The sequence below is a fragment of the Rhopalosiphum maidis genome, chromosome 1, assembly GCF_003676215.2.
Source record: "Rhopalosiphum maidis isolate BTI-1 chromosome 1, ASM367621v3, whole genome shotgun sequence".
NCBI lineage: Eukaryota > Metazoa > Arthropoda > Insecta > Hemiptera > Aphididae > Rhopalosiphum > Rhopalosiphum maidis.
In genome coordinates this window covers 54,147,261-54,169,591 of record NC_040877.1, presented here as the reverse complement: position 1 = coordinate 54,169,591, position 22,331 = coordinate 54,147,261, and the positions used below count along the sequence as shown (strand labels likewise).

Genomic DNA, 22,331 nt, shown 5'->3' with positions numbered 1-22,331 from the left:
TTTTAATATTATATGTATACATTAAATATATTCATATATGTATAATAAACTAATGTGTATTACAATTTATAATATATATATATTACTGTGTAGTAACCTCCATCATTTTGTATGAGATCGGAAAGAAAACAATGGTTTTTTTTTATGCAATTCGAATTTCTAATATTAAAATAAAATAGAAATTTTAAAGAAATTTTAAAAACACGAAAAATCAACTATTTGGGTACCTAATTTTACCAGGTAATTTATCAATTTAAAGTGACTCGTTGACAACTGCTGCAGTTACATCACTTATGATTATTACATATTGACGGTTGCATCCGAGTTGTATGCCAAAAAAAAATGTCCTAATTGCATGCCACCTCTTAGAGAGGTATCCGGGTATGTCCATATTACATGCTGTGCTGTATCCACAAGTGTATTTATCATATATAATGCACTTATGTGCACAACTTAAACTTAATTTTTGTTTTTTATAATTTTTTAAGCAATTTTTTTTAATTTATAAGCATTATTATATCAATCTAAAAAATATAGTTTTGGAATGTAGTTCTTAAATATAATATTATTATTATTTATTTGAAATGCCATGTAAAAATGTAAAATACATTCACTTGATTACCTTAAACTACAAACGTGTTATTTAATATTCACATGCAGAGTCGTCTTCTCCAATTTGCTAAAATGTTTACTCCAATTAAAAAAATATTTCAATTTAAAAAATAATCAGTTTCTATTCGTGCGTTTAAAAAAAAAAAAAATAGAAAAATAAAAAATAAAATTTAAGTTGTGCACGTAAGTGCATGATAAATAAAGATAAACTTGTAGCCACATAAGCGCAATTTGAGGGTGGCTGGGGGGGTAAGCCCTCCCCCCAAGAAGGAATGTATATATCCTCTTCCACTTTTATATATCTCAGGGAGCATACACACAGTAAATACATGCAAATTATAATAACCCCCTCTAAATTTAAAAATTCAAATTGCGTCTATGCTTGTAGGTACACAGAATGCAATTCAGACAGACGTCTAAGAGGTGGCATGCAATTTGAATGCACCAACATTGACATACCTATTTAATCACGATATTATAATTTATAAACTCTATTTGGTATGAATCTCCACTAATTCACAATATTTTTAATGATAAATTAAATTTGTAATGACAATATTATGTTCAGAAGCTAACCAAAAACAATATAGATACAATTTATGTAGTTTGATGTAAGAATTGTTTTTATTTGTTCTATAACTTTGTATTATTAAATCAAAAGTGAAAAAACCTTAAAATATAACAAATCATTAAAATCATCATTCGTACCAGTATGACTCAAATTACAAATAATGGATTTTAATAGACAATAATATTTTTTTTTACATTTACTATTTTATAAACTCGTTCATTTGTTCTTATGAAATGAATGCTACATTATATTACACTACATTGGTTATTACTAATTATTATTATTGGTAACCACCTAAAATTAGAAAAAACTAAAACATATAAAATTCTATACAGATTATTACTAATTAACTATAATTAAAACACTTGATTGAATTCGAACAGCTATTTAAAAATAAAAATAGGTACCTAGCTAAAAGGATTTGAATTTCAAAAATGACGGCACTTATAACCCTGGAAGAAAATACCAATGTTCTTATTCATAATCAAAAAAAAACAATCTTGCTTTTATCAGAAATCACAAACTACTATAAACAGTAAACACAAATACTAATAATAATAATATAAGCATGATATACTGACATAAGGAAAGCACTATATATAAATTTGCTCTTTAACTTTTAAGCACAATTTAAGAGTGTAAGATTAAATATTAGCGAACATAAATAAAGTCTATAATATACATTGAACATTGAATATAAATATAATGTATAATATCTAATATTAATAATACACTACATCATGATTATATAATATTTTAATGTTATTAGTATTCATTATATTGTTATAAATTATTTACCTAATAATACAAAGCAAACACTGCAAAATTTTACTTTTTTTTATATCTACAAAATATTTTTAATCACATCATGGTAAGCTATTTTTTCAATCAATCATAGTGCTAACATTTAATAAAACATTGTTTTATTATTTTTCAGGCTAGTGAAAATGAAGAGGTATGTGAAATTATATCAAAAGTAAAAATTAATGAAGAGGATGAGGATTCTAATGACAATTCTTCATCAGACAACAGTAGTGGTTGGAATATAATATTAACTAGAGTAAAATGTTTTATTAATTATCATTTTTTTTTATTTTTAATTTATTAGAGACGAGTGAAGAATCTATAGAAATTGAAGTACCTTTTAAAGTTGGCATGTGGGATTTAAAACAGTGTGATCCAAAACGATGTACTGGAAGAAAATTAATGAGACTAGAACTAATTGACAAACTTGGGATGTCTGCTAAGTTTAATGGTATCGTTCTAACACCTGTTGCTACTGAAGTAAAATAATATTGTGTTGATTATTATTTCAATTAATGCTTAAATTACAATACTGGTGTAGAGTGTTTCAGCCAAGGATAATACAATTATAGCTAAATATGGTGTGGCTGTTGTGGATTGTTCTTGGGCACGACTTAATGACACTCCATTTCACAAGTTGCAGCACAGAAAGGCAAAAAAAAACTTGCGATTATTGCCATATCTTGTTGCTGCCAATCCAGTTAATTATGGACACTCTAGTAAACTTTCATGTGTAGAAGCTTTAGCTGCTGCCATGTATATTACTGGTTTCAAGGAAATTGGTGATTTATACATGTCCAAATTTAATTGGGGTCCAACTTTTACACGTCTCAATCAATATTTATTAGATAACTATGCTAACTGCAAAGACGGGAAAGAAATTGTTGCTTTTCAAAATCAATATTTAAATCAACTGGGTAAAGCAATACTTAAAATTATATGCCATTCATACTTATATAGTTTATTTTTATTATAAATATTTTAGATAATTACCAGCATGCTAGTAGTAGTGCAGAATCAAGCAGCGAATCTAGTGACAATGATATAGATACAACTGTAAGAAATCAATGACTTCATTAATATCATTTATAAAATTTGTATCATGTCTTTGAATGTTTTCTGTAATAAAAACTGATCAAAATAGTATGATATCTTTATTGTATGATGGCCAGTTGCATGTTATAAATAATATCATTGAGTGTATCTCAATACTAATACATAAGATTCCACTTAATGTGGACACCTTGGGACCAGCCCTGTTTGCTCTTAAAAATCGAAATTAGTTGTATTAATTATTTGGTATTAGGACCAGACTATTTTGCCTGTTTTAAGCGAATGCCCATATTAACGAGTGCGATGGTGCCCACATTAGGCGGAATCCACTGTACTGTCTGTACTATTAATTATTCTAAATCTCACAATAACATATAGTCCTCATATACACTCCTAGTCTTCTATGATGCTGGTGCCTAGTAGTCTATGTACAAATTTAATCTACATCGTGCACAATTTAAAAATACATTAATTATCAAATTATTTGATAAATTCTTAACATTTTAGTTATACAACTTTATAAAATTAGTATGAGAAATTGGATATTCATATTGTCTAAAACAATATTTGTGCATTATTGAAAAATAAACAACATTTTTAAGTTGTTAGATTACTCATCTAAATATTTTAATACTATGTTTTATAATCCTAGTTATTAATAATTATATTATAGCAACTACTACTTTTTATATTTATATTTTACCTTTATAGCTTAAAAATTAAAATTAATCTTTCATATGTACAATATTATTACCGATAATTAATTACAATGAATGGTCAACCATATTATCATCACGTTAAAATGTTGAACACTTAAGTAAAAAAAAAAAAATAAGGACTATATTTTTCATATATTTAAGAATAAAAAAAAATCTAATGCTATTTGAAAATGTGTATTCAAATATTTTAAAATTAAATTAAAAATAACTGGGGGAAGGTTCAATTCCAGATTTCCAATCAAGGATATTCAGCTAAAAAATGGATAATTATAATTTTCAATATCTATTTTCATTTTAAGTAACATGATAAAATAAGAAAACTATGTTCCAAATAATTATATATTACAATAAAATATAACTAATAATATTTTGAGTAGGATATGAACATACATGTTTCTAAAATTCTAATTTGAACTATTGCAATTGGAAAATTTAAACTAGTAATAACTAATAAGATTGAAAAAGTAAAATGTCTTAAAAACATAACATTTAATTTTCATTCAAATTGTACCGTTTGTTAAATGTTATAAACTTATTTCGGTCACTCAAAAAAAAAAACATGCGTATGTGCAAAAACCTTCTTTTACAATTACACAAAATGAAGTCCACGATATTACTAAATGAATTGTCTACTCTTAACAATTCATTCAAAGTATAGAATAAAATGTCAACTTACATATTCATTGTACACACAAATATATGGACATATAGTATATGTATATATTATACAGCATATATTATTATTTATATATTATACACCATTAGAAATAAAATACTAGCATTATCTGCACATTAAATTTATACTTTTTAATCGTTTCATAACTATTAACCGTACAGTATATATTTTTACATGCATAAAATTGTATTTGTTATAAAATTATGGATACAGGATATTTGAGTTATAGTCTAATCATTAAAGAATAAAAAAGTGACATTCAATTTAACATTAGTTAAAACGTACCATTCACATTATGATTATAACTGATAGTAATAATTAAAATAATTTTACAAATTATTATTATTGCTAATTGCATTTCAAAATAAACAAATAATATAATACAAATTATCATTGTTAACATACAATTGAAAAGCTGTTACTAAATATATAGAAAAAAATATTAAATCACAAATTTTATGTGAACAGTCATACTCATTTGGCTTAATATAACAATTATGCTTCATCTTGTTCCACCTTTTCATCATCATCACCAGCTAATTCAGCTTCTTCTTCTTCTAATTCTTTCTTGGCAGCCTCTTCAACTTTAGGATCTCTAAAATAAGTTTTAATTGTTAATAATAATAATAATAAAAGAAAAAAAATTAACTAAAAATTAAAAACTTACTTCTTTATTTTATCTTTGTAAAATTCTATAATGTGTTCTTTACGTGTTTGCTGTATAAATGATACGGGTGCAGAGTAGTATTGCTCTTTAACATTGGACCCCCAACCAGAATACTAGAAATAAATAAATATTGTTTAAAGTAAATTTCAACCATTATCGACTTGGTATAAATAAGATTATTTCTATGAATGATAATAATATACTTACAACAGAAGTGTTTTTGTATAATACTTTACCATCCTGTTTGAAAGGAACATACTTTTGTAACAAGGCCTTGCCATCAATTTTCCATACAGGAGGGTTACCCTTACCAATCATATCAGTCTTAAGTACGACAAATGCTCCAGACTGAAATATATATTTAAAAATCAATTCAAGTTACCAATTTAATATTGAAAATAATAAGTATAAATACAGTGAATTTTTTAGCTGGCTTTGCGTTTGGTCCTTGATTAAGCTCTTCTTCTTCTTCTTCTACATCCTCATCATCTTCTTCTTCATCCTCGTCTTCTTCATCTTCCTCTAAATCCTCCTCCTCGTCAAATTCTTCATCATCTTCTGGCTCTTCTTCGGGTTCAACTTCTTCTTTCTTAGCTTTTCCTTTAGCTGCTCTTCCCCGACCTCTAGCTGATGTTGGTACTGGCGCTGGTGTGGCTGTTTTAGGTTTTGATCCCCTCTCTTTTTTGGGTAATATTTCTTCTTCATCTTCATCTTCAGAAACCTTTGGTTTCTTCTTTCTACCTGGTGTATTTTTCGCTGGTCGTCCTCGTTTACCAGGGGTTTTCGCCTAATAAATAAATAAATAAATAAATAATTCCACTGATTATTAATAACGTAAAACTTTAATACAACATACAGCAGCTGTTGGAGCCCATTCATCATCAGAATGGTCTGCTACTTCTTCTGGTTCATCAACTTCAAATTCGTTTTCTGAGTCACCAGCTACAACTTCCTTACTTTTCATCATGACTGAAAACATAAGTTAAATTAAATTAATTTTAAACATCTTATGTTATAACTTCAGTAATTAATTTTCTTCTATTCAAAATGCAAGTACATAGATACTAATTGCTTTTGATAATATCAATAAAAGTTTTTAATTTAAAATAGTTAAAAGATAATTAATATTTATAAGTATAACTTTAAAAATAAATCCATTATATTTATATATTGGTATTATATTCTGTGCACAAGTTCTAATATTAGCAATAGCATTCTGAACACTTAAATACACTAATGGAAAATATAAATAAACAAATCTTTTTATTGCTTTAAAAAAAAATATATGTATATAGAAGTACCTATAGCAGTTAAAAACTAAATTAAACATTTAAAATCCAAACGGAAATTACTAACCAATAACCATCATATTATATATATTTTGTCTCCTATTCCTAAGTCCAGTGTCAGCCTGGCTATAGCCGCTGGGCTGCGGATGCGCCTGGGGCCCCTCCATTCTTTATTTTATTATTTTTAGTGTCGTAAATCATTTAGTTCTTAGTAAGTATATAGGCAATAGGAACCCCGTAAAATATTTATCAAAATATTCAGCCGTAATTTCCTTTCGGGGTTCAGGAAATTGAAAATTGAATCAATAATCAGATACTTACCTAATGGTGCATAATAGTACAATTATCAAATAACAAGTTGAAGGAGGTTTTTTTGGATTAATTGTGCTACTATAAGTTAACTTAGGTTTAATGTTTTGTCTTAAAATCAATACATTTGGACAAGACCACAAGGACTTTGCAAGGGCCCAGGCACCCTCCTGTTAGATTTAGCGACCATGCAATTAATGCATACAAAAATATGTATAATATATTATTTACAATACTATAAGTGTGGTTTGGTTACGTCTCATACTATATATCTGGTATAATATATAAATATGATAATAATCAACATAAGACATTTACTTTTGAAAGTTTACTTAAATAATATTAATCTTGTATAGTTAATGGATTTGTCTCCAAAGTTGAAATTCTATAATAAAAATATAATTTCTAGTTTTCTTAATTTCGTTTTTGTGTTATTAATAATATTATTTATTGTTTAGTAATTTCAAATGTTTCATAGTTTATTTTTAAACAATGATTTTCACCATGCCGGCTTTGCGTTAATATTATATAAAACTTACTTATTTCTATGTTGATGACTATAAAAAAAAATAAAGCTATTTGATACTCAAAAACTGATTGAGACAATAGCTTATTCATCTAATTGATTAAAAAAATTACTTATATACAATTTGTGTTTTAATTGTAAAGAATTCTTACTGTTTCAAAAATAATTAGTTGTAAAATTGCTTTTATATTTAAGTTAACTCATGATTATTAATTATTATGTAGCTTAAGGATAAAGTGACTTATTCCCACTGGAGTACAGCATATTCCGAATAGACATTTTTATGTACTACAGCGTATTTGTGTCACGTAGCAGTATAAGCATAACTAGGGGGGGCTGGGTAGGATTCAGCCCCCCCAGAATTTATGAATTTATTAGAATGTATGTGCTTATAAACATATTAGTATTAACTTTATGATTGCCTACAATATAAAAAAATATAATGTTTCATATAAACAAATAATCATTCAAGTCAGATGTAATCATTAATAGAAACAAACAAAAAGTATAATAATCGAATTAAAAAAAATTTGCTATAAAATATTTTTAGTCCCCTTAACTTTAAGGACTAGTTAGGCCTATCGCCTATGCAGTTGGTTAATGATTATAAATTTATAATATACATTTTGTTTATGATCCATATTGGTAAAAATGTAAAGTACATATACGGGGTGATTCTATTATCATTAACCACTCATTATTTCAAAAAGTATTCATGTTTTTGATAACATTTTTTTTTTACATAGTTTCAAGTTGTTAAAAATTCAACATTTTTATTAAAAATTAATATTTTTTTAAGTTTTTTACTTTTTTGAATGATACCATAGTTTTAATTTCATATTCCAAAGCAGAATAATTTTCTAAGTATTTTGATACATAAATTTTGAATTTAGGGCAAGTAGTTTATGAGTTATACGTATTTAAAGTTTAGACAAGCAGAGTAGTGGGCAAACATTTTTTGGGGTAACTCCATACCATTCCATTTCACACATTCAAAACTTTAAATACTTATCTCATAAACTACTCGCCCTAAATTCGAATTTTATGTATCAAAGTACTCAGAAAATTATTCTGCTATGGAATATGAAATTAAAACTATATTGTCATTCAAAAAAGAAAAAAATTAAGGATAAAAAATATTTGAAAATATAATTTTTTTAAAAAACGTTAATTTTTAACAACTTGAAACCAATGTAAAAAAATATTTTCAAAAACACAAATACTTTTTGAAATAATGAGTGGTTCATGATAAAAGAATCACTCTGTATAGAAGTATTTTAATGTGTTATTTCAATAAAATGTTGTGTACATTTTTTGGGGACCCCTTAAAAAACTGACTCATGGGCTTTTGGGGTGCCAGGCCGACATTGCTTAAATCTGAACTTTCAATTACTTGATAATACATTTTTAATTTATGCATCGAAGCTAAGGAAGGTTCACTAAGAATTATCATGTTTTAATTGCGCAAAGGCATCTCAAACTAAATTAATTAAGAGCTCCCGGATCAAACAGATACATTCTATGTAATCTAATATAGGTAATTATGGTAACAAAATTATTTAAAAATACATTTTATAAATATAAAATATTAAAGTTTAAAACTTTAAACTTTATTTTTAATATGTAAGACCTAGTTACGCTAATGGTTTATAGCCAGGACCTAACTTACCTTTTTATACCCAGGACTCAACTTCTGCTTTCAAAATGAACATAAATTATCGTAGACCTAATTTACCTAGCCTCTTATTTACCGTAGATAGATTTAAGAGTAAGAATAAAATATGTTTTAATTATAAACCTAAACATTTAAATTTTTATATTAATAATATAACTTTTCAGGTCTTTATTGTCACACTAGTTGCAAAACTATAAAGGCAATAATAGGCATTACATCAAATTATTTTAATAGTAGATATTATCTTTTTAATTATGGTTTTTCCACACTACACTTACATAATATTATACCAACAGGGTATTAATTTATATAATTTATCTGAATTGTAAATTGTAATTTGTTTTATAAACTTTTTTTTTAATATTTGATATGTTTTCTTTCAGGCATAAATAAAATCCCTGATAAGACTATTATTTTTAGCTACTTATATAAAACCCAAATATGATTATGATATCTCGTCAGAACAGTCTACTTTTAGCTTTAATTTGGAAAAAAAAACTCAATCTTTTATTGTCATTTCAACTTCTTCAACGTGAAAAAAAATAAGAAACATTAAAGGACTAAATAACACGAAATAAATGAAAACTAAGTTCAAACAGTGAAGGATTTCAAAATATTTCTAGGGGCGGGTCCTCAAAAATAATATGTATTATTATTATTTCAGTAGATTCTTGATAATCAACCTACTTATATTTGAAGTATATAAATATATTGACATATTATTTACTGTATATGTATACCTACTGGGTCAGACTTTGTATATAGTGAATTATACAAATTATAATAAATATATATATATATATATACACAGACCCCCAGACCTCACTGTAAATCTACCATCGAGTTTAAACATGTATAAGAATTATTGTTACCCTAATAATCTAAAAATAAAATTTTTATTTTTTATTTATAAAGGCAATCGACATTTATTAACAAAAATGACACAAATTATTTTTTGGGTTACAAATAATTATTATTAATGTAGAGCAAATTTTTTTTTGCCCCTTTGAAAAGTATGTATAAAAATTGTGATTGGTTCTTTTATTGATCGATTAATTAACCTACATGTGTAAAATAATCCAATAATTGTTAATTAATAAGTACTGTAATAAAAAATATACTATAAAAACAGTACAATATAAAAAAAAAAAAAATAATTACACTTACTTAATTACCCCTTACCCCTAGAAAATTTTCAAAATGTCATCGTTATATACACAAGCATGAGTCACCGGTATACCTTAAAAACTATTGATTGGGAGACATGTTAAAGGGGCAGATGTATAACGAATTCACAAACAAATGATGATAGACGAATACATTTACCGGTGTAATATGGTCTAAACTCAACAATATAAACGTCCATAACAACTGGCCGGCGAACTAAGTCCAATCACGTATATTGACACACCGCGGTGGCAATCGTTTTGGTAAAAATATTTTGACAATATTCATATCATTAACGCGCACGTGGAAATGGCAGAAATTCAATGCGAATCTAATGCGCTACTATACTAATAGATACTTACGATTTTGGTTTTGACTTAGCCGGCGATGAGAAATTAGTTATGGTAATCAATTGTCGACTACGACTGAGCACGACTTAGTAGTAGGTATCCGATAATGGTATTAATTAATATAACGCTTTTCCTGGGCGACGATGATTGTCGGTACACGTAGGGCGGAAAGAGTAAACAAAACAAAAATGAAAGATAAATACGGTTAACGAAACAACACGGAAAACAGATAGTTGCTAGCGATTGAGACAGCAGCGACGAGTACGAACGACGGAAATATAGCAAAGTGAATTATTAGAGAACACAACAACCGCACCGGACCGCGCCACTCAGTAACGCCGATTGCAAACAAACCAAACGCGGTTACACGCAGTGCCTGCGCCGGACACATGGTCGATTGATCACAGATGTTGGTCACACTACTGTACTGACGATTCCATAGACATTATAGATAATATATCTATTATACCGACATGCCGATACATACATAATATATATCCACCTTGGTTGTACCCATAGTGCACATATGTTGTACCATACTTTGACGCACGAATATGTGCATTGTGCTTTGACGGATTAACCGATCAACGAATGGCATTCACTATTCGGCACTCACCGGTCCGAGGTAGATCGCCTACGCAATCACGTATCTCGGAAGTGCTACGATAATCAATCTAAAATGACCATTTGGCATTTACCCCATACCATACAGTAATAATAAATTACTCTATGATTTACTCTTAGATCATATTTATATGATCTAAACATATTTTGCCACCGGGACCGGTGTTCGGTGTATACATGATACCAGATGATAAAGATACGGCTACCAGTTACCGGGCTCTCGGTAAACGCTAATCTTCTGTTACATAACTCCACCGTACACACAACCGCGGCTATAGGTTTGTTATATTATCTATAGCCGTGCACACAACCATAGATAATATAAATATATATATATATATATATAAATACTATCTATGCATACAACACATGGACTCGTAGTATCGGACTTGGACTGGGACCACTCCTACTTTAAAAACTACACCAGCGACGCTCTTAGTTCATGATTACTCCCCAAGTCACCCTCACATCACCGCCCACCGATGCCTGTGATAATAACAACATAGTTAAGTTCACTGTTCAGTGCAAAATAATATTATTATTGTGTTTGTGTTTTGTGCCCAACCTAGGTCCTAGACCTTAGTGACTAGTGACTACTAACTGTCTAGTGGGCACTGGGCAGTCGCAGTATAGTCGCTAGTGCAGTATTGCTATTACTGGCGGTAACTCGTGCGTCCGACTCGCGAACAATTGTGAAATTGTTTATATTATCAATATTCCATAATATTATTGTATTTTACACCTGCTAGTGTGATTTTTGTTGAAAACAATATTCCGCCGTTTAAGTATCCGATTTTCGTCTGAAAAACCGATCGGTCACCATTATCGCGTAGTGTATTTATAACTTATAAAATAGTATTTGTTAGTTTAAATCGCGGTAAGTCCACAGCGAAATGGACGATTTCGTGTTATACTATAATATAATCTGTAATTATGATTACCGTCGACGGACGACGATATTTTACTCGACTTGTATCCCGAAAACTAATCGAAATAATATATTTTATTTTTACATCGTCATTGGTCGAGGATCTCCCGATAATCCGGATTTAAATGGTTATCAAGATGTGTTCAAAATTCAACCAGATCCGTGTTTAATCGATTTTAAAAGATGTATTATATTCATTACGATGCATACACTAAACATCGTGTTTTCATTGTTTGCTCTCCTTTCGGTGAAGTTTCAAAAAAAAATTTAGTTCGTTTTAAAACGCCAACTGTTTTTGAGAAATACTACATTATGGCGTGCCCGACAGCAATGATCTTATGGGATTATGTTTGGAATGCAGATTGCAGTCTGTTCTGTCGTCAATTAATAACATAACTTCATGCCCGTAGTATTTTTTTTTTTGTTTATTAAATAATTTGATCGAGTCTGTAATTTATTAACTATGGATCTCAACAAGGTACATTATTTCAATAATCTCTTAAAATGTACCTATGGATAACGAATGAATTAATTTTAATTTTTTTAAAGTAATAAAAATCCCCAATAATTGTCTTATGATGATTAAATGCATGTAAATATATATTTGTTTCTCAGTAGACATAACATACATTGAGTCCTAGTCAGTATATTTTTACATTTTAAACAAAAAAAAAATTAAATCTATTATATCTCTTCAATAATTAGAGACAAGGTATCGAATGATTTCTGATTTCATATTATCTATTTAAAAATTTTAATTTTTCTAATTATTTTAGGTAGGTAAAGCTGTATAGGTATTTTATTTTTTCGTTTAAATTTTTATCCATAAAGATCCAACAATCATTATTATTTTGTAGAATTAGTGTACTTATATTTTAAAAATTGTATTAATTAATTAAATTATTATTTTTGTAGTTATATCAATGGATGAAGACTCAATTAGTGTTCATGGATCTACTGCTGATTCCATTGAAGCATTTGATGAACTCCAAGTACTTGATGAAATTACAGAAGAAACCGATAATATTATTGAAGGTGATGACCAATTAGATGAAGAATTTGATACTAGAAGTGAAGCTAGCTCTAGTTCCATTGATGAAACTTCAACAAGGAATAAGATAAAATCAGAAAGATATATAAGAATCGACGAAGATTCATCTATTAAAAAAAAACCATCTGAAGAATATTTATCTCAACTAAAACTATTGTTGAAAGAAGCTCGGTTTTTCATTATAAAAAGTAATAACTATGAAAATATTGAATTGGCTAAAATTAAAAATTGTTGGTCTACAAGACCATGGAATGAGACAAAGTTAAATCAAGCTTTCAGAACATGTAAGAATGTAATTTTGATATTTTCAGTTAAAGAAAGTGGTAAATTTGCAGGTAAATACTTAATTTTTAATTTATACATGATCATTATTTATCATTTTCTTATTCCTATCTTTTTTTTTTTAATACTTTAGGGTTTGCTAGAATTTCTGAAGCAGCTAGATATGATTTATCACCAGTTGGTTGGGTATTACTCGGAAGTCGTAATTTATCAGGTGTATTTAAAGTTGACTGGATTACTACAAAAGAGTTAGAATTCAATGATACTTCTCATTTATTCAATGCATACAATGAAGGAAAAACTGTTAAAATTGCTCGTGATGGTCAAGAAGTTGATGCTAAGACTGGATCACAATTGTGCTCAATGTTTTTAGAAGACGAATCAATTGATTTTCAGTACATTTTAAAAAAAGCTAAAAATCATCAGCCTTCTATTAGTACAGCCGAATTACGGCAACGGCGTAGAGTGCTTGGTTTACCAGATGAAGGACCCACTACCAAAGAATATATACAAGCTTACCGATTCGGGATGCCACATAAACAACTACCAAGGATGTTATCACATCCATATTATGTACGCCCACCTTTGTATCCATCGTACCAATATAATTTAGGTGGATCACCAATGGTACAACGTTATTATGATGATGTACCATTGCCACCCTTTCGGCTTCCTATACATGTACCAGATACATACGCACGACCATTAGAAGATTACTACAAAAGAGATAGATTAGTTAATCTCAGGGAATATCACTCAAGTCATAGACGTGAAAAAGAGCGCCATACTCATAGACACCGTTATCATTAAAGTTTTTAAAATTCATTCAAATGATCCTCCTTAGATTATTAATACTGAAATATTAGTATTAAGTTTACTAGTCTTAAAAGTAAATACATTTTATTGTTATTATTTTTGTATAAATAGAAATTTTATCCTACTATATTGTATTGTTTATATAATTTATTATTAAAATGATTTTGAATGGTTTTTATTTTATACAAACATTAGTGATTATCAAAACTTATATTTGCTTTTAGTAATATTCTTATTGTTTTATGATTTTGGTCACTTATTTTGTTTTTTACATTTTTTGTTGCGACAATACCTATTTTAGAATTCATATACACATTTGTATTTGGCCACTGTGTTTTTATAAGTATTTGATGTAAATATATTTTTCTCTTTTTATGTATGTTGAACCTAAACTTTATTCTTGGCTTTTATTTTGTAAATGACTTAATAACAAATATATCAGTATATTATGTATTTAAATTTAACAATATTGAACAATTCAATTATTTCATTTACATAATAAACAAATTGTATATAAAAATATTGTTAAAAAGAATAGAAAAATAGATAAAACAATTTTTATTATAAAAATTTATAACTATCGTAATTCAAGTTTAATACAATTTAAAATTCATATTTTATCAATAAAAGAACAAGAAAATATTAAGTTTTAACCAGATAAATAAATATAAATCAGATTATTATGATAATTAACCGTTTATATTTCTTTATATTTCTTTACTCTCATTATATCTTATTTTAATGTGATAATGCACAATAAAATGTATTATTGAGTAAGGTATTTTTCTTTCTTTATTGCTTGGATAATTCACATATATTATTAATTATGATCTATAGATTTTAACAATTTAAATTTAATAAGTTTATAGATATCAATTCATGATTGTACAACAGATCATGGTTACTGAGGACTTTTTCATATAAAGCTCCTTGGTGTATAATGTAATACTACATATCTCAATTTTTTTTTTTAAAAAACAGTTGTTACAAATTATTATTGTTACTAATTCTTTATACCTTAAAAAAACAAATCGAAATTCTTATGTAACCACACACAAAAATGTATTGCCTCAATCCCATATTAATAAATTATATTTTCTAGAATAAATGGCTATAAATAAAATAGGATAAACCATTTTCATAAAAATTTAATACATTGACAGCTTATTTTAACAGCATTACAACTTGTCAAATAAATGAAATCTATTTAAAAAAAGATTAAATAGTAATTATAGGTTTATGAATTACAATCGCAATTTAATATAACTATTTTTACGATATATAGTATATACCTTAAATTGTGCTGCGAATTCGAATTAATCACAAATATATTATGTATATATAATTATTATTTATTTATGTATACTTCAAAAATATTTTTATTTGTTGTGTAACCTTATCTTATCAGTATAACCACAAAATACAACCATAATAATATTATTATTTACTATATTTTATTATCAGTATCATATAAAGACGTGATATCCATACTTATTTATGTCTATGGATATCACTGAACAATTTTATAAATTTAAAATAGATAATAGGTATTTACAATTCATTTCAAAAATATTTATATTGTATTTAGTTTAAATTAAAAAAACTACAAAATACTAATGGCATTTTATGTTATTAAGAAAAATATTGAATATTTTGTTAAACGTCAATAGATTTTTAATGTATGTTTTTTTTAAATTTTTCACTGAATCTATCGATCAGCAGTTATTTTTATATTTAAAAATTTAAAAGGTTGCATAAATTAGTTTTGTTTGAGTTCTTTTGTATAATATTTTATACTTAGTTTAATGAATAATTTAAATTCTGTTTGATTTTGTTCTCTTCAGTTTGTTAAATAATAAATACCAATACTGTAAGTTACAGTCTGTAACTATGAATATCAGCAATCGCATCATAGTCACTCCGCTGGGAGCTGGTCAAGATGTTGGACGTAGTTGCATCTTAATAACAATTGGAAATCGAAATATTATGCTTGATTGTGGCATGCATATGGGCTATCAAGATGAACGCAAATTCCCCGACTTCTCATATATCACATCTGATGGCAATATTACAGACATAATTGACTGTGTAATTATTTCACATTTTCATTTAGATCATTGTGGTGCTCTATCCTATTTAACTGAACACCTTGGTTATCACGGTCCTATTTATATGACACATCCAACAAAAGCAATTGCTCCAATTTTATTAGAAGACATGCGTAAACATTTAGTCGAGTACGAAGAAGAAGCAAAATATTTTACATCAAGTGCAATTAGAGATTGTATGAAAAAAGTAACTGCAGTAAATTTACATGAAGTTGTAACTGTTAAAGAAGATATAGAACTGAAAGCATATTATGCGGGTCATGTATTAGGAGCTGCTATGTTTTATATTAAAGTTGGAAATGACTCTGTGGTATACACTGGAGACTTTTCAATGACACCTGATCGACATTTAGGAGCTGCATGGATTGATAAATGTCGCCCAACATTACTTATAACAGAATCAACATATGCTACAACAATAAGGGATTCAAAGCGATGTAGGGAACGAGACTTTTTAAAAAATGTACATGAATGTATAGATCGTGGTGGTAAAGTGTTAATACCAATTTTTGCTTTAGGAAGAGCTCAAGAGTTATGTATTCTTATTGATACTTACTGGGATCGTATGGGTCTTAAAGTTCCTGTTTATTTTGCAGCTGGTTTAACTGAAAAAGCTAACAGTTATTATAAAATGTTCATAACTTGGACAAATCAAAAAGTCAGACAAACATTTGTTCACAGGAATATGTTTGATTTTAAGCACATTAAACCATTTGACAAGACTTATATGCACAATCCCGGTCCTATGGTAGTATTTGCAACACCTGGTATGTTACATGCTGGCTTATCGTTAAATATATTTAAAAAATGGGCTCCTGATGAAAAAAACATGTTGATTGTACCAGGTTACTGTGTATCTGGAACTGTTGGTAATAAAGTCTTGAGTGGTTCTAAAAAAATTGAAGCTGAACCAAACAAATTTATTGATGTTAAAATGTCAGTTGAATATTTATCATTTTCAGCTCATGCTGATGGTAAAGGTATCATACAATTAATAAAAAACTGTGAACCTCAAAATGTGTTATTGGTTCATGGTGAAGAAGAAAAAATGAAATTTCTCAGAGCTAAGATAATGCAAGAATTTAACATTAATTGTTACATGCCTGCTAATGGAGAAACTGTAGAAATTGAGACAGCAAACATACATACATTCAATATGAGTACAAAATTAGTTAAAGAAATATTAGATGATCAGTCAAATAATTTGGGAAATGGAAAACGCTTAGTACATGGAGCATTCCTTTTAAAAAATGGTTCTTCTAATTTAAATGCCATGAGTGTAAAAGATACTTTTAAAGAATTAGATATTCAACGACATACTTTAAGGTTCGTTTAATAAACAATATTTAATTCAGATTATTACTGACTAAATAAATTTTCTTGTGAAAAAACGTGACAACTCTTGACTTACTTTACTTAAACAATTTTATTATAAATTAATTAAACTGTTATTTCTAAATAATTTGAATAGTAATTTAGCTGAAACGAATTGTTTTGTTAAATTTATTACTAATTAAATAATTATTATTTTCAGATTTACTTGTACTGTGGAAATCAAAGAATCATCTACAATCCAAAAAACCAAAACTAAATTGTACAATATGCTGGAAAATAATTTACCAATTTTCAAAAACAAACTTACTATGTCTGATGGATCAATATCATTAGCATCGATTTTAGTGACTGTAGAAGATAGTATGGATAATAATAAAAAGAAAATTGTAATTTCTTGGGCTAATGAAGATGAGCCATTGGGCAATCATGTGCTTGAAATTTTACAAAATATGAGCAAGTCTGATTAATATAGATATTTGTATTACTAAAGATAAAGCCAATTGAAAATAATTTGTAAATTTAATATATTTTATTTTTTTAACAGTTGTATTAACATAAAGATAAAAATAAATAAATAAAAGGTACCTTAATAATATTCTAAATTAAGTTCCATTTATCACAGTAAAATAGTATTTAACATTTTATTATCAGTTTTATTGTTGCTATAGTAGTTTTCTGAACTTCTATTCAAAAATCTTCCTTACTAACAATGTTGATATCTTCGTGTAATATCTCGTTCTCTTTAAATATGTCTGTAATATTATGTTCCATCATTTTGTCTATTATTGGAGGAATTCTTTGTTCAATTTTTTCTTGCACGTCAACTTTATCTAAAAAGTCCTGTATTCTTTTTTTAATAGGAAGTTCCATTGCATCTACTATTTTATTCCTTAAAATATTTGGAAAAATATTGACAAGTGCTTCAGCTAAGTAATCAATTGTACCTGCTCCATCCATACGCAACTGAATATTTCCTACTGATAAACCAAACTCATTTAAAAATGGAGCTAATCTTGTGTCCATTGGTTGAGTTACGTTGGCCTCAAGCTGTATATAATCAATTGAAAAACTTAAAACACCTGTAGTTTTTAGTACTCCTGCTGCTCCAATTTTCCACTGACAATGTCCTTTTAGTTCCTGAGTTCCTATATGTATGACCGATATAATTGTTTGATTCTGTATACTTATATGAATATCTCCTAATCTATATATACTTGATAGGCCAGATATCCATATTTCGTTGACATCTAAACTAAATATATTGAAATTTACTGCATTTATTAAGTCTTCTACGCGCCATGGATCATATCCCATTGATTTTATCTGTTGGCGACTCTCAGCTATCAGTAAGTCTACGGGTGGTATTGTATTTGGAAAACGTTTAAAATGTTTCATTTTTTGATTAAGTTCTTCTTTTATCATTACGTTAATCAATTTCATAATAATGGGCTTAATAGTTTGAACAACAAAATTTGTAAAACTATTAACAAATGTATCATAAAATGGTATATTAATCTTATCTGTATCCATATGTAAGCTCTCATAGTTCATATTCATATTCAAATTATTAGTCTCTAAGTGTCCTGATTCACTTACTTTTAAGCTCAAGTGACCATCAATATGAAGTTGTATGAGCGTTACATTGTAATATCCTTCATACATTTTCCAATAAGAATAATTACCTACTACCACTAATGTATCAATTGATATTCCAAATTCTAACTATAAAAAAATAAATAATTAAACAACCAATTTAATATTTATTTATTTCATTTATTACCAATTCATAATTATACAAACCTGTAAATCAACCAAATTTACGTATAATTTTTTTAGTCTGAATTTCGAATGTCCTCTCATTGTTGAATTATGCATACTCCACAAAGGGCTTTCATTATCAGGTATTGGCTCAGGATCTGAATACGGTGGTACTATAGCTTCAGGTAATCCTACAGGATCTGGGTTTTGGTAATGTTCTAGAACATTTTTCGTCAACAAAGTCAAATTTATAATTCGTTCATCAGCTTCTGATAGTGATGGCACGTCATCATCAAATGCATAAACTTAAAAAATGAAATGATTAGTTATGTAAAGAACTATAGAAAATGTATGTATTGTATAATAACAAGGGAACAGATATTATTATAATAACAATTCAATAAATGTTAAAGGTAATATGTGCCTTTTTTTTCATTATTTAATAATAAGTCCAAAATGTTTAAATGTTGTGTCAAAATGTTTAAAAATTGAATTTTATTTATCTGTAAGTTGTTTTACAGCACTAAGACTTTTTTTTATCAAAGATATATTTAAGATTTACAATAAATTGCATATTTATATAAATAAATAAAAGAATTACAAAATTATAGGCCAACTTGTTTTTTTAAATTTATATTTTGCATTAGTATATTAGGAATTACTTTTTTTTTAATAATTACCTATGGCAGATTTTATTTCAAAATTAGAAATTACAATAATATATTGAATGATTTCTTATCATATACCTTATATTTTACTATAGGTTTGGAAATAAATTAAAATCAGGATATTATATTTCTGTATTCTATAAGTGCTATTAATTGATCTATTCTTATATGTTATTGTTTCTGAAATGTGATAACAACTATGCACTAGGTATGTGACAAATGTAGTAATTTACAAAAAAAATGCAATTAAATTATTAACAGCTTTTTTATGGAATTATAGGTTAAAAATAAAAAAAACATTTTTTATTAGGTTAAAAATATCTCATTCCAATAAAAATATGTACTTACAATAAAACCTATTCCCTTATAATTATAATAATGTTTTACTTACATTGACATAAACAATTGGTATTTAGCATAAAAATTATTAATAAAATAATATTTGTTTTCATTTTTATAATGATATATTTATGCTTAACAATTTTACATATTTTATTTGTATATAGAAATTAATGTTTCTAGGTTAATAATTTGTTGTACAATAAATTATTATTTCCATAATGTACATTTACCTTTGACCCGAAGCTAATGTATATTATTTTATCATTTCTATCAACTATTTAATAAACATATGAAAAACAAGCATCAAATATTTAATTTCATTGTTTACATAAATTTGAGCAATACTTAAATTCCTTGTAAGAATGTAAGATCATTTTATTAGGAAATATGAAATTATTGTATTGATTTATAAATTGTACTTTAGGATTCTTTTTATCAAACAATACTCGTAATTTAAAAATCTATTAATGTTTTTGAAAATATTTTACATAAATTTTAGTTGAAATAATAACACATTTTTTTTTTTTCAATAAAATTTATTAAGATTTTTCCTTTTTTGAATGTCAACAATCAATATGTAATATTTTTAATTTAGAATTCTGAAGCAGAATATTTTTTCAGAGAATTTCGATACACTAACATCGAAATTTAGTCGAAAAGTCTATGAGTTAAGTATTTAAAGCTTAAATAAATGGAGTAGTAGACCAACTACATTTTGTGAAGTAAGCTACTATATACTACTCACCACTCCACTCACTAGAAACTTTAAATATCTAATAATTACAACTCATAATCTACTCGTCTGAATTTCGATTTGTGTGTATCCAAATACTCAAAAAATATTCTGCTACAGAATACTAAATTAAAAATATAATATGTAGATATTCAAAAAAGTAAAAATTGTAACAATACAAAATACAATTAAAAAAAAAAAATGTTTTACTTCGACTAGAAATTTATAAAAAATTTTTTTAAAAAACATTGATAGACTTTGAAATGAGTTTTGTTTGATAAAAGAATCGCCCTGTATATTGCTAAAAGGTAGTTATTGGAACAATTGATATTACGCAATTTCAGATCTTGAGCTTATAATATTATTTGTGCAAATACTTTGTGTATTAGACATTTTACTATTGATCAATTTAAATAACATTATGAATCAGTTATAACCTTTGTAGTAGCAAATTGATATGTAAGCAATATGATACATTTATTTATAATTTTAAATTACACAACCATTTGTTTTTTATGATCTATAACTAATAATTTTTTATTATAATATAAAATAAATGCTATAATTTAAAATAATTTGTTATGTTTTTCAATAGCTTCTTCTATAATTTATATTTATTATATATTGTAATAATGTTATTTGTAACAATACCTATACATTTGTTATAAACTCTGAAAATTAGGTAAAAATAACTTTTTAAGTATGTTTAAACTAAAAATGTCTTTTCTTGATAATCACAGTTTTGTGTAAAAAATTTTAATTATCTACATGGGTAACTGTCTATAAAATTAAAAATACCATAAGTAAATTTAGTGTAGGATTACAAAAACTGGGTGTCCAGTGATCTTATTATATTTTAATTGTGTTAGATTATTTAGTATTATTTGTATAATTATACTCGAATTTAGGTCGAAGTATTCAATTTTAAAAATTTAGATAAATATTTTTATAAATGAATTCCAATATTTTAATACGTCAATAAATCAAAAAAATATAATTATATTTTGTACTATATTTTCATCTAATACAAATTATCTCAAATATTTTCTAATAAAATTAGGTTAAATATTAAAATATGAAATTTTAAGCATAGAAAAATATAGCAATACTAATTATTGTGCCGCAACATAATAAAATAATTTTTTCCTTATTTCTCGAAATTATTTCAGGGTGAGGGGGAGGGGAGGGTGAAACCCAAAAACCCCTCTTGTATACGTGCCTAGTTGAATTAATTTTACGAATTTAGTTTATAATTTAACATCTAAGCT

The 22,331-nt window shown here is 26.8% G+C and overlaps 5 protein-coding genes across 8 annotated transcripts; 3 read left to right on the top strand and 2 right to left on the bottom strand.

Annotated features, from left to right (window-relative positions):
- The first annotated feature begins 1,733 nt into the window (after positions 1–1,733).
- On the top strand, positions 1,734–3,133 carry LOC113560912 (ribosome biogenesis protein TSR3 homolog). The gene is made up of 5 exons (XM_026967038.1): positions 1,734–2,054; positions 2,121–2,220; positions 2,292–2,467; positions 2,529–2,904; positions 2,973–3,133. Exons 1-5 carry the CDS (start codon positions 2,052–2,054, stop codon positions 3,056–3,058), a joined length of 741 nt encoding a protein of 246 aa, XP_026822839.1. The 5' UTR covers positions 1,734–2,051; the 3' UTR covers positions 3,059–3,133.
- Positions 3,134–4,457: 1,324 nt separating this feature from the next.
- On the bottom strand, positions 4,458–10,735 carry LOC113560716 (nucleolin-like). The gene is made up of 6 exons (XM_026966763.1): positions 10,431–10,735; positions 5,959–6,071; positions 5,518–5,889; positions 5,310–5,450; positions 5,103–5,215; positions 4,458–5,030 (listed from the first exon to the last, which is right to left on the bottom strand). Exons 2-6 carry the CDS (start codon positions 6,067–6,069, stop codon positions 4,931–4,933), a joined length of 837 nt encoding a protein of 278 aa, XP_026822564.1. The 5' UTR covers positions 6,070–6,071; positions 10,431–10,735; the 3' UTR covers positions 4,458–4,930.
- Positions 10,736–11,419: 684 nt separating this feature from the next.
- Positions 11,420–14,501, top strand: LOC113560715 (YTH domain-containing protein 1). Of its 4 annotated transcripts, none has more exons than XM_026966762.1 (3): positions 11,420–11,547; positions 12,886–13,356; positions 13,437–14,501. In XM_026966762.1, the coding sequence occupies exons 2-3, from the start codon at positions 12,894–12,896 to the stop codon at positions 14,111–14,113; spliced, it is 1,140 nt and encodes a 379-aa protein (XP_026822563.1). In that variant the 5' UTR covers positions 11,420–11,547; positions 12,886–12,893; the 3' UTR covers positions 14,114–14,501. The 4 variants fall into 4 exon arrangements, with proteins under 4 accessions (XP_026822563.1, XP_026822562.1, XP_026822560.1 ...); XM_026966761.1 differs by lacking the exon at positions 11,420–11,547 and adding an exon at positions 11,554–12,376; XM_026966759.1 differs by lacking the exon at positions 11,420–11,547 and adding an exon at positions 11,554–12,448.
- Positions 14,502–15,831: 1,330 nt separating this feature from the next.
- Positions 15,832–18,122, top strand: LOC113548399 (integrator complex subunit 11). The gene is made up of 2 exons (XM_026949262.1): positions 15,832–17,553; positions 17,762–18,122. Exons 1-2 carry the CDS (start codon positions 16,010–16,012, stop codon positions 18,027–18,029), a joined length of 1,812 nt encoding a protein of 603 aa, XP_026805063.1. The 5' UTR covers positions 15,832–16,009; the 3' UTR covers positions 18,030–18,122.
- On the bottom strand, positions 18,116–20,511 carry LOC113548400. Its single transcript, XM_026949263.1, has 3 exons — positions 20,380–20,511; positions 19,363–19,625; positions 18,116–19,284 (listed from the first exon to the last, which is right to left on the bottom strand). Exons 1-3 carry the CDS (start codon positions 20,438–20,440, stop codon positions 18,250–18,252), a joined length of 1,359 nt encoding a protein of 452 aa, XP_026805064.1. The 5' UTR covers positions 20,441–20,511; the 3' UTR covers positions 18,116–18,249.
- Between the last annotated feature and the right edge of the window lie 1,820 nt (positions 20,512–22,331).

What these genes read in the sequence shown, in the direction of transcription:
- LOC113548399 (XM_026949262.1), top strand. Translation starts at nt 16,010, where the DNA reads ATGAATATCAGCAATCGCATCATAGTCACTCCGCTGGGAGCTGGTCAA. An exon ending in ATTCAACGACATACTTTAAG is followed by an intron (nt 17,554 to 17,761) that starts GTTCGTTTAATA and finishes TATTATTTTCAG; the next exon opens with ATTTACTTGTACTGTGGAAA.
- LOC113560716 (XM_026966763.1), bottom strand. Translation starts at nt 6,069, where the DNA reads ATGATGAAAAGTAAGGAAGTTGTAGCTGGTGACTCAGAAAACGAATTT. An exon ending in AGCCAGCTAAAAAATTCACT is followed by an intron (nt 5,451 to 5,517) that starts GTATTTATACTT and finishes TATATATTTCAG; the next exon opens with TCTGGAGCATTTGTCGTACT. An exon ending in TACAAAGATAAAATAAAGAA is followed by an intron (nt 5,031 to 5,102) that starts GTAAGTTTTTAA and finishes AACTTATTTTAG; the next exon opens with AGATCCTAAAGTTGAAGAGG.
- LOC113560715 (XM_026966762.1), top strand. Translation starts at nt 12,894, where the DNA reads ATGGATGAAGACTCAATTAGTGTTCATGGATCTACTGCTGATTCCATT. An exon ending in AGAAAGTGGTAAATTTGCAG is followed by an intron (nt 13,357 to 13,436) that starts GTAAATACTTAA and finishes TTAATACTTTAG; the next exon opens with GGTTTGCTAGAATTTCTGAA.
- LOC113560912 (XM_026967038.1), top strand. An exon ending in TAACACCTGTTGCTACTGAA is followed by an intron (nt 2,468 to 2,528) that starts GTAAAATAATAT and finishes ATACTGGTGTAG; the next exon opens with AGTGTTTCAGCCAAGGATAA. An exon ending in TCAATATTTAAATCAACTGG is followed by an intron (nt 2,905 to 2,972) that starts GTAAAGCAATAC and finishes TAAATATTTTAG; the next exon opens with ATAATTACCAGCATGCTAGT.
- LOC113548400 (XM_026949263.1), bottom strand. Translation starts at nt 20,440, where the DNA reads ATGAAAACAAATATTATTTTATTAATAATTTTTATGCTAAATACCAAT. An exon ending in TACCAATTGTTTATGTCAAT is followed by an intron (nt 19,626 to 20,379) that starts GTAAGTAAAACA and finishes TCATTTTTTAAG; the next exon opens with TTTATGCATTTGATGATGAC. An exon ending in TAAATTTGGTTGATTTACAG is followed by an intron (nt 19,285 to 19,362) that starts GTTTGTATAATT and finishes ATTTTTTTATAG; the next exon opens with TTAGAATTTGGAATATCAAT.